Consider the following 19,414-nt stretch of genomic DNA (forward strand, 5'->3'; position numbering starts at 1 on the left):
ATAATCCGGACCTCAAAGCTACAAACTTTCTGCGCATGCATCAACACATAATGCATTCTCGCATGCGCGTAATACATTTACGCATGCACATTTAATGTATAACGGACAGTATAAGCTAAGCTAAAATTTCTAATTATCTATTTTGTTGGAAAATATAACCTATTGTAACCCTTTTTCTACATCATCTCTCCTCCTTGAAATGATTCTAACTTTTACATAAGTTATATATAGAACATCTAGTTTAGTTCTTATTTTAAAGGGATATAGTAGTTACTTCTACTTCGTTTTTCAATGCCACTGTTTGTATTAAGAACGAACTGTTTCAGCCTAATTAAGATGCAAAAACGAAACTTGATGTTACGTCATCTGGAAAGCCGAGTTGTGCCGATAGCTGATTGGTTGCCGTGAGATGACATCATGTCTACTTCAGGTATAAGTATCTCGCGTCGCTCTGGCTCATTCCTTCTAGTTCCTGTTTCTTTGCTCCTTGGTGTGCAGTTTCCAGCCCCCGTTGGAAGACGATATTGCGATGCGTGCAGTCCGGTGATAAGTGCCGTGGTTCCAGTCTACAAGATGATTTTTCCTGGATTCTCAAAAGAGGCTATGATGTGAGCGACTGCCGTGGGCGGCATCCATGTTCTTCATGAAGGCGGCATTTAACACAAGTTAGTGGAGATGTTTTTCTAAGCTGTGATTCCTCATGTTTAACTACAGTGAGCAGTGTTTTGCTGGTTTCATGTGCTCTCAAGGATTTAATTTTAATTTTTCAGGTGCCTTCTTGACCATGAAGCATGGACTTATTAATAGTGTAACGAATTTCATTATAACCGCTTAATTTCTGTTTAGTGATATGTTTTTCGCGTATTGAATGCCAGTATTTGGATCAGGTAAAATATTATTTAATAGTGTAACATTCTTTAAAGGGAAAACCCATGGGGTTAATGGATTATCAACTAGGTGAAATTTTTGATAATGATTGTTATATTTTTTTTTTTTTTTTAAGTTTCTGATATTGTGTAAATTTATTCATTATGTTTTTATTTATATATATTGTTAATAAATTGGTTAAGTTTAAAACCTTTTTTTGTCTTCAATGTCTGCACTGCACATAACCTTAGGGAACTTCTATTGCTACTGCTGCTAAATGTTTAATTTTACAACTTTAAACTTTGCTTTTGCATCATATTTCAGTTAATGTTGCAGATTGCGTTGTTCCTTAATCTTCAAATTAGATCCGGCGTATTATTTTTTGCAGACTGTTAGAGCAATTTTATAAAAGTAAGCTTGAACTTTCAATTATGTCAAATAGAATTTCCAATGCTAGATACTGCCAAAGTATCTACAAAGCGAAAGCATGTTTCAATGTCTATCAAACAAAAAGTGAAATTGCTGCAAAAAATGGATAAAGGCATATCCTTTGTTTCTTTAAGCATTCCGAAATCTGTTTATCAATTTCATGCTGCTCTGTGGGGGGGACGTCGTGGCACGCAATGAACTGCAAATTGATCTGTCAACACTCTCCTTATCTTCAGGGAAGATGTTTTTATTTTATTCGGCTTATAATTCCTTACTAAATGTAGTATTTCATCTTGATGTACTCTGATATGATTTAAATCAAATTCATTATAAATATCATGAATACACATCAAATAGTGTTGTGGTTGCAATTTTCTAATTTCTACTAGGCGTAATGTATGCTTTACAAATGCGCGCTTTGAAAGAAATGTTTAATAAAGTAAGAAAATAAATATTAAGCTTTTTTTTTTTTTTTTTTTTTGTAAATTTTGATACCTTTTAGATCATAATTGTTCTTTATTTCATAAATTACGGTTTCATATTTTTAATTTTATAATTTTTGCATGCCATCTTACGAGATTTAAACTGATGATCTATAATCCGGAAAAATCGATAATCCGGAATTGCCGAAGTCCCGACGAGTTCGAATTAAAGACTTTTGACTGTAATAAAGTATAATAATTGAATAATTATAATTACAATAATAATGCAATAAAATTTACTTATTACATTTTATTATAAAATAATGTATATGTAGCAAAACTAATTTGGAAAACACTTGTATTTTTGTATATATGTAAATAAATAAATGCATAAAATTAAATACTAATAAAACAGCTAATTACAGATGATGATCAGCATATCAGCTTAGATTATTTAAAAGTAATTTTCTCTTTTGTTATGTCTATGTGTTGTTTAAATGCCAAGGAAACAAACAGGAAAAAAATAAGAATGGGAAAAAAAAAAAAAAAACATCTATATGACATGATTCATGTCCATCCACCCTATTTTAAGAACAGATCAGTCCGAATGCCGCATGTGTGTTTGTGCTCATGGTTGCATTTGAGGAGGTCAAACTGTATTTCTTTTTAAAATGTATCTTATTTTTATTTAATTCTTATTTTTTATGATGAGTCATATAACAAAATGCTCCACTAAAGCAAAGTGGTTAATGCTGTAGATTACTATGAGTTTGATCTCAGAAAAACAGGCTGACTGCATTGATTGGTTTTCATGCTTTTCTAATCCTAGAACAAAATATCATTTTTTAACGATTAATGACAGATTAGTTTTCCAAAAGACAAAATTGCATTATCTTCAATCAACATGAGTATATGATAGTAAAGAAGAGATTAGAAAGAATGGCAGATATTATACTGAAAAATCAGTTAAACATTTTTTTTTAATGCTATTGAAATGTTTGAAGTAATTAATGAAATACCAAACTATTAAGTATACCACATATTGTTAGCTACAGTTTATGTTTTTAAGCTGTATTCAAAGTGAATTACGGCATATTTTTAGTTTATTGTAAGTTAATACATAAACTGTGCATAAATGGCTTATATTTTCAAAATATGTATGAATATGCCACTTTTAGTATTTGGTCAATGGGAAAAGAGAGGTCAGTCATTAAAATAATATATTTCAATTGTCAGTAAAAGTAAAGAGAACGTAAAAGTTGTAGAATAACATACATGTAATTTCTTCCCAAATAATAATGTCACATTTTATTTCTACGTAGTCTTACAGAAATCTGTATTATTACATATATGATTCTGTTTCTGTCTCCATTTTTTGTTTAACTTTTTTTAACATAAAAATTTGAAAGATATCGTAATATTCAAAAAATTCTTGAGTGAGAAGCTCAAGAACTTACTGTTTATTTCTGTGATATTAGAATAAAATAGCTGCATGCATTTTATTTTGATTAGTTATTTATAAATTTTACTTTTCTGTTGTTAATGAAGTTAAATTTTATGTAGGAGAAGCAACAGTTTTACAAGAATTTATAATAAAAGACGGAAAAAAGAAAATATCTGTTGCTGGTTGCAAGTGTGTGAAGGGTATATTAAAAAGGAACAGTTTGTGTAAAGTTATTCGATCTGACAAAGTTATATATAATGGCAAGTATTTAATTTACGGAGTCTTCTTTTATGATAGAGTTTAAGTGCATGGTCGAATTGTTTTTTTGATATGTGTCAAATGGTTTTAGCAAATACAATAGTAATACACTCAAATATTAATTTTATGCAGTCTTTTCCCCTTTCCCAATTTTCATTTTTAACATTAATTATATCTATCATTTTTGTAAAGCAAATACTGTTTTCACTTTCACCGAGGAAGGGAAAAATTCAATCAGAAATCACATACTCACTATCATCATCTTTTCACATTGTTACAAGCTGAGATACTGTTATTTCTTTATGTGTAAAGAATTTTTTATTTTAAATTTCATAGACCTACACATAAGACCATTTGAGATTTAATTACTGAAGAAAGTCTTGGTAAGCATTACAATGAAAACATTCACACTCGTCTAATTTAGTTATTTTAATCACTATAAAATTTATCGATAGAGTTAAATAATGAAAATTTTATAGATAGCAGTATTGCAATATCAAGAATATGGTACAAAGGGGGGAGGCGAAATTAATCAGTAGAGCTGACACACGATTTATTACACAGGATGTTTAAAAAAGAATCATCTGATTTGAAATGCATATACTACAGAAAATAGTGAATATAAAAACTTCAGATTAAATTTATATTACATGGCTAACTAAAAGGTTTTTTTTTTTACAAACCAAATTAAAGGTGCTAAATACGTCCCAAACTTTTGTGAAAATATCTGCATCTACTGCTACCATGGCTGTTGTTATATGCATCTTCAGTTCAGCTAATGTAGCTGGAAGTGAAAGAGGTACACTGCGGGAAAAAAAAAATCTGAAAGTTTTCAGATTTTATATTGTGTCTAAAGGGGTGTTTTTTTAACGTTTTGTGTGTTACCTGTATTTATTAAATATATTCTTTGCACTTAAACCATAAAATTCAGTTCAATAGCAATGCCGCAAAATAATTTTGAAATGAGCATATCTTTAGAATTTTCGATACACAGTTCGCGCTAAAGATAAAAAGGTTTTTTTTCCCTGTAGAATGTTGCAATTGCTTGCTTTGAAATCCTTGAGTTTGTTAATCAAAAATTCGTTAAAGTTTTACAAAATATGAAATTGATTATAAAACAAATTCCAAATTTTAAATTTGGTCCTCCACATGCCCATATTCATAGGAGGATTGCGTCATTCAAAATTCAATGGCTCTATGTACCATTGGTTTATCACAATGCAAAAAATATACATACATTTATGCAGATTTTTCATTATTTAATTTCTTCAAATATAATGCAGGACTCTAACACTTGGTGGCAACAGTTTGAAAAGTGAAACGGACATTTATGATTCAACACAAAATCACAAAATGAAAACAATAGACCTTCAGGGACAAAACCGCTCCGTTCTTCTGAGCCGATTGATGAAATTCAAATTTAGTTTTTCATGTCTCGAAAGCACAACTTAGGCTATATATTAGATTTATATATAGCACTGTTCTAACATAGGTAATTTGATGCAATTCGGACTTTTTCTAAAATAGCATACCAATGCTTTTACATATTTTGATTCTACAACTCAAATTATGCCTAAATGTTAAAATTTGTAAAATCCAACAAGAAAATCTGTTGATGCATGTTAGACTATGTTATTTAATGACAGTCCCGTATGCGCTTCTCATTTTATAGCTTAGATATCCAGTTGAAAAGTCAATTAAACAGCATCAAACGATAGTTTATTTATCAATTATGTGACAAATAATGACTATAATGTTTAGCAAAATTTAAATGGCAACAGTAGACAGAATTCTAAATGGATTTCAAAATATATTTATTTCATTCATGTATTGTACTTCTGTGACAGATGAAGCAAACTTAATGGCCTATTTTTTAGCAGGAATATCTCCCCATATTTCTAGAATTCTAAATATTTATTGTTGAGTTTGCATTTAGTGAAAGGTGAACGTCCTTTTGTTAACATGATAATAAACTGGAAAATTATACAGACTTGTCCATCGTTGTTAGTTACAATTTACAGCTTTGCAGTGATAAAGACCTTATCAAATTAATATGGCTTGCACAAAATATGGCATCTAGTTCTTGATATGTACCAAACTTTAATTTGGTGTGTCTTGCTACTTTAACATTCTGGCACTGCAGACAAGTTCTTGGCCAAACACATGTTTGTTTCTTCATCTAGGACCATACGAATCTGGCAGTTACTAATTTTACACCAGGATGTGAAAAACGATGAACGTGAGCAAAATTTCTTATGAAAACTTTGAGGTACACTGTGCCAAAAACAAAAACAAAAAAAAAAAAAAAAAAACAAAAAAAAAGAACAGTTGTATATTTTCTCTTCTACTCGGCTGATTGACCAAATTCAAATTGAGTTTTTCATGCCTTGAATGCGTGACTTAAGCTATATATTAGACTTATACAAAGCACTGTTTTAATATACGTATTTTGACACAAAATCGGACTTTTTCTGAAATAACATACCAATTTTTTTACATATTTTGATTCTACAACTCAAATTATGCCTAAATATTAAGTTTTTTTTTTAATTTGGTGCGAAATTTATAGAGAAATTCAAAAATTTATCTTTGCACTTTTTTCCAGTTTCGCCAAGAATAGTTCAAGTGGCGAACTTCTTAATATATTGCAATCTATTTTCTTTTCCATTTTTACATTGTGCATGAGCGGGAAAAAAGTCACTTGGTTTTTTCTTTCAAATAATTTTCTTTATATTATATTTTTAATTATAATTGTTATTATTTTAAATATTTATTTTCAAATTTTATTTTAATTCTTTAAGTTGCATGGTTTCTTTCAAATAACTAATTACTACTTTATTTAACTTTCCAATTTCTGTACCGTAACCAGCTTCCTATTTATCTGTTGCATATCTAAATGGTTTTACGTGATAAAGTCCGTCATATCGTTTAGCGTAGCATAATCTATCCCAATTATTAAAGTATATCCACATCTTACCTTTCGAAATCACAAAATGAGCACCTGCCTTTTCTAACCTTAATCCTGATAGTAAATTTCTTCTTAGATTTGGATTATATAACTCATTATCTAACTCAATCCAATTTATTCGATTGCCTAGTTTTACTGCAAATTTGACAGTACTTTTTCCTAGTACTTTACTTTCACAATTTCCTACAGCTAAAGACGTATGTATATCTTTTATTTCTTCAAAATTTGTCATTAAATTTCTGTTATTACAGAAATGAGTTGTAGCTGCAGTATCTACGACCCAATTAAATTTATCTGCGTTACCTACTTTATCTGTAGTCGTTACATAATTTTCTACTAACATTAATTCTTTATCTTTAAACTGTCCATTTTTTATCGTCTATTTTAAATTTCTGATTTTTATTTACATTTTCTTTACATTGAGGGATTAAGTGTCCAAATTTATGATATCTGAAACAAGATCCTATTCTCATATTCCCCATTTTTTTCTTAGTTTATTTTCAACTCTTATCTTTCCCTGCATTTGAACTAATAGTATTAAACACGCTTACCTTGCTGTCTCATAAATCGGCATTTACCTGGCAAAGTCGCCTTTCTTCCCTTATCAGTTCTTCAGCAATTCTTTCCAGCATAAAATCTTCGTCCTTCCACCTATATATCAACTGTACAATGCTGGAGTATTCCTGGGATAATCTCCTTACTGCCTGAAATCCCTTAAAAAGATCTGCCAAGCTGTGTCCAGCTTCAGCCAACTTCTTTGCAGTCATTCTCATCCTCATGATGAATAATCCTGTTTCTTCATTTGGGGTATATCTAATGCTAAAAAATTCATCCAGTAACTGAATTATCCTTGCTCTTGTTTTGAGTTCAAATTGCTTCTGTAGAACTTCCCATGCTTCTTTACCTCTTGAGCATTCTTGTGAATTCCTGCTTTTCATGCCTTGTTGCACTTTTATCTAATTCTTTTTCTTTGTCCTCTATGAAGCTCCAACAATTTCTATCCAGTAACAGCATTTTCATATTGACTTCCCATCGATCCCAGTTGTCATGGTTTAATAGCTCAAAACCTACAGGTAGTAATGACATCTTAAATTAAGTGTGAGCACAACAACTTGAACAAACTTCTAAAACAGGTCAGCTTCTTTTCGTGGATAACGGCCCTCTTCACCTACATTCCTTCAATGCTGAGTTGAACTGGATGACAGATTAGCTGTTGGTGCTGAGCCCATAACCCTGTTGGCAGTGGCAATAAAGGCAAAGCATATTTTGCTTCCCTTAAATAAAGCTAAGACTAATCTAGATAAAATTCATGCTTTATTCCGTAAAATAAAATAAAATAAGCTAAAACTGTAGCCTTTACATTTAAAATCATTTGAGTGAAAGAATACTAGCACCTACTACCTTAGTAAGTTTCAAATTCTTAGACGTGCGCTGGTTTCACAGTGTGACCACCACCTACAAAACAATGGGCAAGAGTAGATTTTTTTTATATTACTTGTCTCTTGGATCATAATATTCGATTTCTAAAGTTTTAGTTAAAAAATTATAAAAATAATATAGCATGCATCAAAGGGTTAAGCATAGCTGTGGCAATTCACTGTAACAAAATCCATAAACCACATTTGGTGTTATTATCGCTCAGAAAAAAGATGCCAAATTTCAAAACGTGCCCATATGAGTGTGGAAGATGATGAACTTGCTGGGTGCCCAAGGGGCCCCCAGCACATTCATCATGATTGAGTGGGTTCACAGTAGTCAGACTGTTGATCAACACTACTACATTAAAGTAATATAAAAGACTTCTTGACAAAATTAGGAAAAATGGCCACATCTGGGGAGTGATGGATGGCTGTTGCACCAGAACAATGCGCTCACTCACACAGCCCTATCTGTCATGCAGTTTCTGACCAAAAAAACATTACTGTGATGGGGGCATCCTCCTTTTTCACCTGATTTGGGTGCATGCGACTTTTTTTTTGTTTGTAAGTTAAATCTTGCTTAAAGGGAACCCATTTTACCACAGTTGAAGAGGTTCATGCAAAAACAGAAAATCTTCTAAATGGCCTTCCAAAAACCTCGTTCCAGAACTGTTACCAGCAATGGCAGCACCGAATGCTGAAGGGGACTATTTTGAAGGTGATAATGGCACGGAGAACTGATTCTGAGAGTACAATGATTTATTGGACCAGTCTTGTTTTTTGTGTCACATCTTCTATTTTATTCCACTCCTCTTGAACCACTACTTTCTGTTGTTACTGCAAAGATATACTCTATTTTCAAATTTTTGATTCTAGTTACTGCCAAATAGGTTCAGTAGGATTAAGATCTGATCATTGGGGTCATGTCTTAATTACTTCTGAACAGCCAGAGTATAACAACCAGAGTCTTAACATTGTGCGCAGTATGCTTTGGATCATTGTCCTGGTAGAATTTTTAATTAATTTGTATATTTTGGCAGGAGACAATGCCAAATATCGCTTCAAGATGTCAAAGTTCTTATACAAATCCATAATATCATCTATAAACTCCATATTACTAACACCAGAATGTGCCATAGATTCCCATACCGTAACTCCTCCTCTGTCATGTTTAACACTTAATAATTAGTTTTGCTTCCAAAATTCTTCTTTGGATTTTCTCCACACCAACACTTGTCCATCTGAGCCAAAGATGATAACAGGGTTCGTAGTGGTCCTTATAAGTGCTTATAAGTCCTTATATTTGAAAATAAAATATAAAGGCCCTTATAGGTGCTTACTTTTTCTTTAAAGCCCTTATTTTTTTGTTTTTAGTGCTTATTTTTTGCTTTGAGTGGCTTTTTTTTTTTTTTTTTTTAATGAACGCGCTATTTTTCCCCGTACCAAAGCCGAAACTAAATAAACAACTTTTCTTCCTAATATGGAATGTCAGATGGTGAGTCATACTCCTGGAAATAGCTTTTCCCCCTTTCTCTGCATTAACATAACCTTTGGTGTGCACGAAGAGTACAGACAGGTGCCCGTCGTTCTATTGGTCAAAGAATTGCGAAAGCAGTAGAAAATTCCGCTACATTCGGCATTCTTTTCCTCCCACCCAAATACTACACACGTTTGAATTTCTATCAAGATCTTAATAATTTACATTCTCATTCTACTTGGTCAGTTCATATTCGTGTTTATTATGATCATTATGCTTATATTATGAGCATATGTATGAATGTTTATAATAACATAATTGCAGTAACTGCTGAAGTATAGTAAACTTCCAAAAATGGTTGTGTTTTAACACAGATTAGCTTTCTAAGGAATAATATTCAGAATGGCTTTAAAGGGAAAGTAATCGAATTGTCAAAATAATTTAATTTTTTTTGGCCAATACAGTACGAAGGTTGGGAGGTCTCCCCTTTCTCCGCAAAATCTTGACTATCGAAACTGTTACAGTTCGCTGCAAAACAAGCAACAGACCTTTTTGGGGGGGTTACTTTCCAATCTGGATTGAATAGGACTAAAAGTTCTGCGGTCTACCAACCCAAGTGAAGAAAGATTCTATTCCGAAAATTTAACGATGTCTGTTGAAAATTAGAATGAAAAACACTCCAGTTATTTAGTTCTTTTTTCTCCCAATACCGGCAGTTGTTGATTCCGATTGCGTAATATCACATAGGGAAGAATTACGGCGCACGTATTGCACAATAATGTTTGCGATATTTTGCAGAGATAATTAATTTTGATGTTCAGTCCGAGATTTGTTTATGAGCACTTTAAAGAGTTTTACTGTGCTTGATAAGCAGAATATTTTTTAGTTCGGTTGGTTTATTTTTATATGATGCACATATTGAAATGTCAAAAGCATTTATTTAGCGGAAAAATCTAAAGACCGGCTACAGTCTACCCCCCCTTCCGCTCCTTCAAGTTACGCTCGACTGTCCGAATATTCGCCAATTTCCAAGTATGCGGGTTAGTTAAGCTTTTACTGTTAAAGATGACTGCATGAAGCAAATTTCTGTCTTCTGATTTCAGAAATTTTCCTCTTTTTTACTTAAATTACTTTGCTTGCAATATCTGTTAAGAGAAAACTGTTATACAATGAAAATTTAGAAAATGTTCAGAATACATTAAAATTTAATTACATTTAAATTATTTAAATATCAATATGAGTGGAAAAATAAATTGTATTTATTATTAGGTTCCAAGCGAATATAATAAATATGCCTTATTATTATTTATTTTCTCTATTTTGAACCGAAATTTCATCATTAAATCTTGTAATAGTTTAGTTCTTCATTGTTTTTTTTTCTCTCATTGTAAACTGGTTCTGTAAATTGAACTATTATTTAAAATTAAAAACAAAAAAAAAAAAAGTAATTATTTTCCATGATTGAGGTAATGCTTATTCTCTCTTAATAAGTACTTCATTTCTCATATTTTAAATTACAAGTCTAATTTTTAAGGTTATGCAGTTGTGTATGATGTAATTAGGCAGGTGCTTATTTTTTTTTCTTAAAATGTGCTTGAAAAGTGCTTATAGGTGCTTATTTTTTTAACTAAAATGTGGCTATGAACCCTGGATAAATTTGCTTTCATCAGGAAACAGCACTAGTTTTGAGTAGTTGGGTGTCTTTTGTTTCATCGATATTGTGAGAGTCAGTTTTCAGTGTTTCTACTGATATAAAATTTTCTTCTTACTTGTAGCCCATGATATCCTGCAGATTTCATTACTTTTCTTACAGTTTCTGGATTTACGTATATTCCATATAATTCATGAAATTTCACAACAAGTTTAGGACCACTCAGTCTTGGATTCTTTTTAATATTCCTTAGAATAATGAATTTTTTCCATCAGAAACTTAGATGGGCTTCCAGGTCTTCTTTTGTTTTAAATACGATTCTGTTTCTTTTAACGCTTAATAATATAAAAAACTGTAGAATTACTTAAATTAAGAAAACAGGTATATTTTCTAATAGATTTCCCTTTCTTTTGATGCAAATCAATAACCTGTCTGTGGGTTTCTAACGATGTTTCTTCTCATGAACAAGCTGTTGCAAGAAAACATTAAAATAATAAATATTTTCTAAAAAGAAAATTCAAATTATGAAAGCAAATGAATTTAAGATTTTTCCCTAGCTTCTTTATCCAAATTAATTGCATTGAATTTCGTTTTTTATTTATTATTGACGATTTTAATTGGAAATTTTGAAAATTTCCAATTAATTTTGTGGTATCTTTTTCTTCCATTTCAGCCTAAAATGTAATCTTTTAAATTTACTATTTAATTTTTTCAAATTTAGTATAAAAAGAACTAAGAAAATATATATTCAAAGGGAAAATATTCTTTATTATTTCAAAACTTTTCTCCTATTACTAAAAAAATTTAAAAATTATAGTGACCGATAATTTTTTGTGAGATATTGTATATATCAGGGCTGTGGAGTTGGAATCGGAGTTAGGCAGATTTTGGGGTAAAAGGAGGAGCTGGAGTCGCTAAAAACATCTCGACTCAAGTTTTTGTTGGACAGTTTGAATTTGAAATGAAATTCAAGTGAACTGAAAAAAAATTAATGACAAACTGAGTTATTATTTTTATTTATAGAATGTATAGTTATATTTATGGAGTTTTATTTATGGAATTTAAATAGTTATTTTCTATTTTATTGACATATTAATAAATAAATATAAAGGAGAAGGATGGATGTGATATTTGCCATTAGTGATTAAACTGATTCATTTAGTTACAAATCTCACTGGTAAATTTAAGTAAGCAGCAATAGCAGCAAGAACTCCCAAAATTGATGCCATTCTTAGGAAGCGAGCGGGGAAATGGAGTAATTATTGATAAAGCAACATGATAAGGAAGTATATATATGATGATGAAGAGATTTTTAGAGTTAAGAACTTTTTTAGAAGATGTAGATAACCTTAATGTTTTACTAACAGAAAGACTGTGGAATGTAGAGCAGAATTGAAAACTCTTCTTTCTACACTATATATAGCCAAAAAAAAGACTACAATCTGAAGAATTAACAGGAGATGAGAATGGAAGAATGTGATGTTTGTTCTTTCTGAAATGGAGGGTTTATTGCAGGATGAATCATTTCTTCAATGACGAAAAGAGAAACTAGTTTGCTAGACATTGAGATCTTGCTCAGTTTTCAATTCATTTGATATATGTAGATCCAAAATACCAAATTCTCTTGGATGACGAACAAATAAAAAAGGCAAAGAAAGTCATCTATGAACTTTTATTAAGAATGAAATTATTCTCGGAACTATTGGAGAATTCAAATCAGGACAGTCAAACATTAGTAGTAGATATTTGCAAACATTAGTCAAACATTAGTAGTAGATATTAGTAGACATTGCAACTGAGTCTCTATCATCTTCTTACAGTGATAAATTAGATTTTGAAAAATATTTGGATAATATTGAAAAGGCTAAGGCAAAGCGAATAAAAATAAAGAACCAAGAGCCTTTAGATATAAAAATGAAGAAATACAAACAAGATTTCTACACTGCCTTTGAGGAAATAGAGAAATATGATTGCGCTTGCAAGACACATCTTTTAGAACTTATAAAAAAACTATCCTGAAAAGTTAAAAGAAGTAGCCCTAACAGTAACAGCTCTTCTTATTCAAGTCAGTGTGGAAAGTTCTCAGCTCTGAAGTTTGAAATCGGATCTGTGGTCATCTAACAAAGGAGATCTTTTGAAGCTATACTGTTTCTTAGAAATTACTAATGCCAGTTTTTTCATTTCATAATAATAAATACTGAATAATATAAATAATTTGCTACGCCATCAATTTTTTTTTTTCTGTAGCATCTACTACTTCTTTTATATTAAGAAAATAAGCTCTAACACATGTGTATATGTTTACATATATACGTAAGAGGGAGTCAGTCATTTTCCCTACCGACTCCACAGCCCTCGAATATATATATATATATATATATATGTTTATATACTTTTGGCGCAATCAATTGAAACCAAAAAAGAAGGTGCACAACTACGTGTTATAGCAGTCTATATACAAAACTTCAAAGCTCGGAGGCTACTTGATTTTAAGTTATGCAAGATACATACATAGGTACTTAAGACGTCATGAAAAAAATCTGTTCTGAATCCATTTTTAAGCAATTTTGTAATCCATTTGTGGAAAAAGAGCCCTTTATTCTGTCCTTATGTACAGATGTCGCACAAAAACATTGTTAATTTGCATCTGATAGGGGTCAAAATAGATATTTTCGTTGAAATATGATACTTGGAATTTTTCATGATTACAATGCTTCCTTTACTTCATACAAAGAAATAAAAAAAGAGGTGTCTCTAGCATCTCCAAAAATTGTAAATGGCTTAATAAAAAATACAAATGTGTTTAAATTAACAAAACGCTGACTATCAAAAAGTACCTGCACCTAGAAATACTTTTGACAGTCTCTACATGTGAATGTCTCTTAATGAAGTATGTAAATGATAAGACGTGAATGCACTGAGTACACCTAAAGTGCTTGGGAAAATGCAATCCTGAACACATGTAAACTAATTAAGACACAATAACACGCTGAATAAATACTAATTCAGAAGTCAAACATGTAAACTATATTAATAATAACATAATAATGCTGAAATGCTTTGTTAGCTCAAATTGTTTCTGCTGACATGTTGTTTGCAGACATGTTATAAATGAGAATGTCCCGAATATTAACTCTGGGGTGATACTAGTAATTGAGTTTAGCAAAAGTCTAATCATCTTTAGAGAAGGCAAGCTAGTTATACTGATGGATTGCTTAGCATAAGGGTTGGTCAAATAGATGATTCCAGCAAGACATCAATAGCCATGAAGACAATGGCAAGCCTAGGAGGCCAGCATCTTGAGATAATCATACAATAGTTAAATCTGCCCTATACATACACCTTTATTATCAGTCTTTCAGTAATTATATATCAACACTTTCTGGAAATATGGCATTATGAAGTACCATTGCACGAAGGCTACTGACACTCAACTCTACTATCAGCATCTACTATTAATTCTTGAGCATCAACAGCAATGTTTACTCTAGTGTTGTTACCACAAAGTTTGAAATTTATTTTATTAAAGCCATATTATCTTCATCAATGAATCATAGTTTTCACTTTGCTTGGATGATCACAGAATTTCTATATGAAAATATTCTAGCTACCAATTCTCACCCCACATCAGTGTGGAGTAGCATGTATCCATCATACTAGTGTTGGCATCTGGGGAGTCATAGCATATGTTTCAGTCAGTTTCTCCAAGCTTTCATGATTAGTTTCAATACCTAAACAGTGTTAATGATATTAATTGAGACCCAACTAACAGTAGCTGTCATAGATTCCTGTAGTTACCTCACCAGAGTTGCCAACTCTCACGATTTAGGCGGGAGACTCCCAATTTCCGACCCCTCTCCTGCCAACCCAATTTACAATATATTTCTCCCGACTTTTTCTTATTCTGAAAATTTCTCACGATTTTTATGAAACTTGGCCTAATACTTTATTATATGAACAAAAAAGGTGATTTTGGATGTCTGAAAGCAATTGAATTTTCTTTAGATTATATCTAAAACAAAACCTTGCGAATCAGATGAGAATTTCTGCTTTGTGAGTGAGAGCATACGTATCCAGAAACATCATTCTCCAGTTCTCTAATTGGCATCGAGGTCCACTTCGTGTCATCTGGCATATATTAGCTTTTGAGCACAAAGCAAGCAAGCTGTTACTCGGATGTTCTTTAGTAATTTCGTTCATCTTGTCCCGAGTTGTGCGAGTTTATGTGCCTTTGAGAAATAGTTTTAGAAATTATCATCTTTTGTTATGTCTGCGAGAAAGGTGAAATACTCATGTACGTTTCAAAAATAGTGCACAGTTGACTTTCCTTCCTTTATTTCCTCAAGGAAATGTAATAAATTTGCGATGTTTACCATCTGTCGTTGCGATTTTTCGATTTCGCATGGTGGAAGGGCGGATGTTCTCAACCATGTGCGAACACAAGGAAAACATGAGTTGTTTTGAAAAAAACGAAAAATTAAATTTTTCTTCGGAAACAAAAGACCAAAAAGTTATTAATGCAGAATGTCTGTTCTCTGCCTTTTTACTGGAGCCTTTTTTTCTTGTAATTCTATATATGATGTGATTTATGGTGAAATAGAAAATCAGAAGAAAGATGAAGATTTGGTAATAGGAGCTGCAACTACAAAAGTAGTGGAAGAACTTTCAGAAGAAGACAAAAATAAATTTTATCTTCATGTTAGAAGTTACTTCTGTCGAGTATGTGATTACATACTACATAAATTTCGATTCAACGATGAAGTGATTTTACATGCTAAGGTTGCTGATGTTTCTGCTCTAGCAAGTGCATCTTTTTCTTATATAAGGTACTTTTTGAACAGATTTCCTGTGTTACTTCATTTAGTCATGAAAGCTGATGATATTGATGTTGTCACTGATAAATATTGCGGTAGCAAGTTTGTAGTTTACAAATAGGAAACTTGGATTAAGTTATTAAATCAGCTGGATTGACATTTAGTGGAGTTTAATTGGAAAACTGAAAGGTGCTGATGGAATTTTAAAATATAGTAAACTGCCTAAAATTATGTTGGCCATCTTGACAGTTCCCCACAGTAATGCAGAGTATGAGAGGATTTTTCAGTGTTGCGAAAACGAGGACTAAATTTAGATCTAATATTAGTGATGACACATTAGAAAAACTTTTGTTAGCGAAAGCAGGCCTACGTGACAATTGCTATGAATGAAATTATGAAGCATTTTTCTTAACGAAAGCAAAATCTGCCACTGTTCATAGCATTTGTATGAAAACTGATTAAAATGTCTTTTTTTTGTTGTTGTTGTTTTGTTTTCTTAAACGATGCAAGTAATAAAAATGGTTTTATGTGTAAGGTATTTTTGTGTTGCTTGCATTTAAGAATTAGTAACTATTTAAAGTTAATTCATTATTGAAAACTATATTTTTATCATTTAAAAAGTCTTTTTAACATTGTGAAAAATCTCCTGATTTCTTAAAAAAATCTCCTGATTTTTTAGTGTCATAGGTTGGCAAGTATGCCTCACCCTTCAATAAACACTGAAAATCAACAGTTTATTAGGATAGTAAAAAATGTACATGACAAAGTGCTTCTTTTATCAAGGTCACAGTAAGTTAAGCGAAAGAGAACCAGCCTCCTTTTGTGTCATTTGGCTCGTTTTATAACCTTTTATCCGTTGTTTTTAATATGCCTCTCCTTGGCATACTTGCCTGTAAGCCATTTAGAGAAAATAAGAAAAGGAATGGTGAAGGAACTCTTTAGTGGACAGATCTTGATTGTCATTCAAGGTTATTGCACGTTTTGCTTTCTCTAGAGTATAACATGACTGGAATCACATTCTGAACAAAACTGAGACTAATCAACAGAGTCCATTGTGCTACAATCAATTATCTCTGCACCACTGCAACTTGGTGCTTTTTACAGTCTGAGTTAGTAGGACATAATTTGTGGACTTCCTTTCATGTAGCCCTGTTATTCATAGTGCCTCAGAATAGTCATATTCCTCTAACTGCTGGGAACTCCTTTGCAATCTGAGCTAGTGTCAGTGTTTATTATTATTATTATTATTATATAGCGATTGTTGCCAAATAATGTCTCTAAGAGTCTGTTCTGGCATATTTCTGAGTTTGACTTGGTTGTCTGCATCAATTGCCAATATCCTTAAACCATTTCCAGATTCTTGGCTAGACATTTTTAGCTACTTTTAGGTTTTTACAGACCTGTGTCCTACTTTCATTCACCCAATAAAATGTCATTTCTCAAAATCCACCATATGCCTTTCCCCAACATGCAAAACTTTTGTCCAGCTACTTATAGAGTCCTCAAAATATAATTTAAAGCACCCCTCTACTGAGAGAATGGTTGTAAAAATTAGCATATTTCTGTAAACCAGAGGTGAATCCTATTGGACAATGTGATAATAGGTCCGATGCAACCTGTACGGTCACAGTGGGTGTCTGAATTTAATAGCAGCAGAATTTTTAGAATTCAGGACAGCAAAAAGTCAAACACTAGCCCCTGTATCATAACTCTGATTTTCAGCTAATCAACATTTTTCATTAGATTTCACTTAATAGAATTAAAATAAAGCACCTATTCATAGTTTGTTTGCTTAATTTTTCCCACTAGTGTATAGCATATAAGTTATGTAAATAATCATATTACAGTACCTATTTTACATTAAAGTGATTGGATTCCTATATAATATCAAACAAGAGTTGACTAGCGAGTTTTTTTTAGTAATAATAATTATTGATAGTAGTTAATGCCTTTTTGATATATCTTCCTTCTTCAAAATATAGTTTATTTTCAGACATCAAAATATTTTTTCTTCTATATTATTATAAAATTTGTTCTTACTTATATTGTTTTTAAATATTTTTCTCATTATTTAATTTTACAATTTTTGTATGTCATATAATAGTAAAAATATTTCAAGTTTTGACTCAAGGATTTTCTATATTGGAATATTATTGTTTCACAGACAGTAATAATTGTATTAACTTGCTCTGTTTATAGGTCCTGTAGTATCTTTAAGGCATGAAAAATCTGATGTTGAAACAATAAACAAAGGCATAGAATGTGGATTGAGAATCGAAAACCCAGAACTGTCTTTTTTGCCAGGTGATAACATCATTTGTTATTCACCCAAAGATGTTGCCCAAGTCACAGATTGGGATCCAGGGTTTTGATAATCATGTAGTATATCTGTAAATATATAGCTTTAAACAATTCTAATTTATGAATAAAATGTTAAATACCTGTGTGTGTATTTTTTTTTTTTTTTTTTTTTTGTAGGGAAAGAGGCTTCAAAGTGTATAAATGTACTCTTTGGCCACTGCGAGTTATTCTTTGTTCAGTAATACAATTCCTATTAATTTGTGTGCCTGATATTAATAAGAACATTAAAAACTTGTATTAGACGATACTTAAATATGATAATTATATGTAACTCTGTAATTTTGTATTTAATTAATCTGTTTATTTTCCATTTTCATCTGTTTGTATATTCAGAATGGTACGATAAATATACAGTGTAAAAAGCACACAGTCAATTGTAAAAATTTAAATTATGTTAAATAGAGAGTGCCCCCCTCCAAAAAAAATTTATTGTGTTCAAATGAATACTATCATAAATGTTAAGGTAAAATGATAATTTTAATGTGTTTTTACATGTGCCTCATAAATTATAAGCATGTTGCATAAAACTGATTTTCTGATTTAGCCTCAAAGTAAACTGATTTTTAAACATAAATTAGAGCAAGTAATTTATTTTTTTTTACATAGGTAGTTTTGCTACTGATAGATGTCACTAATTTAATAATTTAAGTGACATTAAATATCAAATATATGTTAATTTGCATAAAGGGAAAAATTAGTGTGTTTTATTTTATGGAGAATAGAATAATATTTTTATGAATTTATATTTAAAGGTGTTGATGTACTTGTTTTCAGAACATAAAAAAAAAATTTTTTTAGCTATTCCATATTTTATAACTGTAGTTTGAAACTCAATTTACATGCAGGCAAAATGCACAGTCTCAAAACAGCTGACAAGCCAGAGTGTTTTTTTAACAAAACTAATATTTTTATCAACAAAATAAAAACTATTATACCTAAGTTTTAAATGTAATACTAAATATTTATCAAAATCCATTGAGCCCTTCAACAGCTTTTTGACCGTCTCTCTCCTCTTGATAAGGCTGTAATTTTATCGGACTCAAGTTCTGCTCTTCAGGCCTTAGCAAGTAACCTAGAAAAACAAAGTGCTCATGTCCAGAGCTGCAGGGAGCTGTTGAGCAGAATTCAGACAAAGATTACTTTTCACTGGGTGCCATCACATTGTGGCCTTTGGGCAAATAAGATGGTGGACCTTTCGGCAAAAAAAAAGTATGGATATTCTCCAAAGGTCTTCCAGAGACATATCTCTCTAAACTTGAAATCAATAGGATTTATAAAAAATCCTGTCGTAACACTAACGTGTTA

General features: G+C 31.3%; 1 protein-coding gene across 2 annotated transcripts in view; it reads left to right on the plus strand.

The window, feature by feature from the left end:
* Positions 1-18,190, plus strand: part of mIF2 (mitochondrial translation initiation factor 2) — a 124,775-nt gene extending 106,585 nt beyond the window's left edge. For both annotated transcript variants that reach the window (XM_085814007.1, XM_085814008.1), the window contains 2 exons: positions 3,282-3,422; positions 17,948-18,190. In XM_085814007.1, the coding sequence (XP_085670133.1) occupies positions 3,282-3,422; positions 17,948-18,120 (314 nt within the window). In that variant the 3' untranslated portion in view covers positions 18,121-18,190. The remainder of the gene's footprint in view (positions 1-3,281; positions 3,423-17,947) is intronic.
* The last annotated feature ends 1,224 nt before the right edge of the window (positions 18,191-19,414 follow it).

The sequence above is a fragment of the Stegodyphus dumicola genome, chromosome 3, assembly GCF_044657685.1.
Source record: "Stegodyphus dumicola isolate Sdum_Otavi_A_Nest chromosome 3, ASM4465768v1".
Classification (NCBI taxonomy): Eukaryota; Metazoa; Arthropoda; class Arachnida; order Araneae; family Eresidae; genus Stegodyphus; species Stegodyphus dumicola.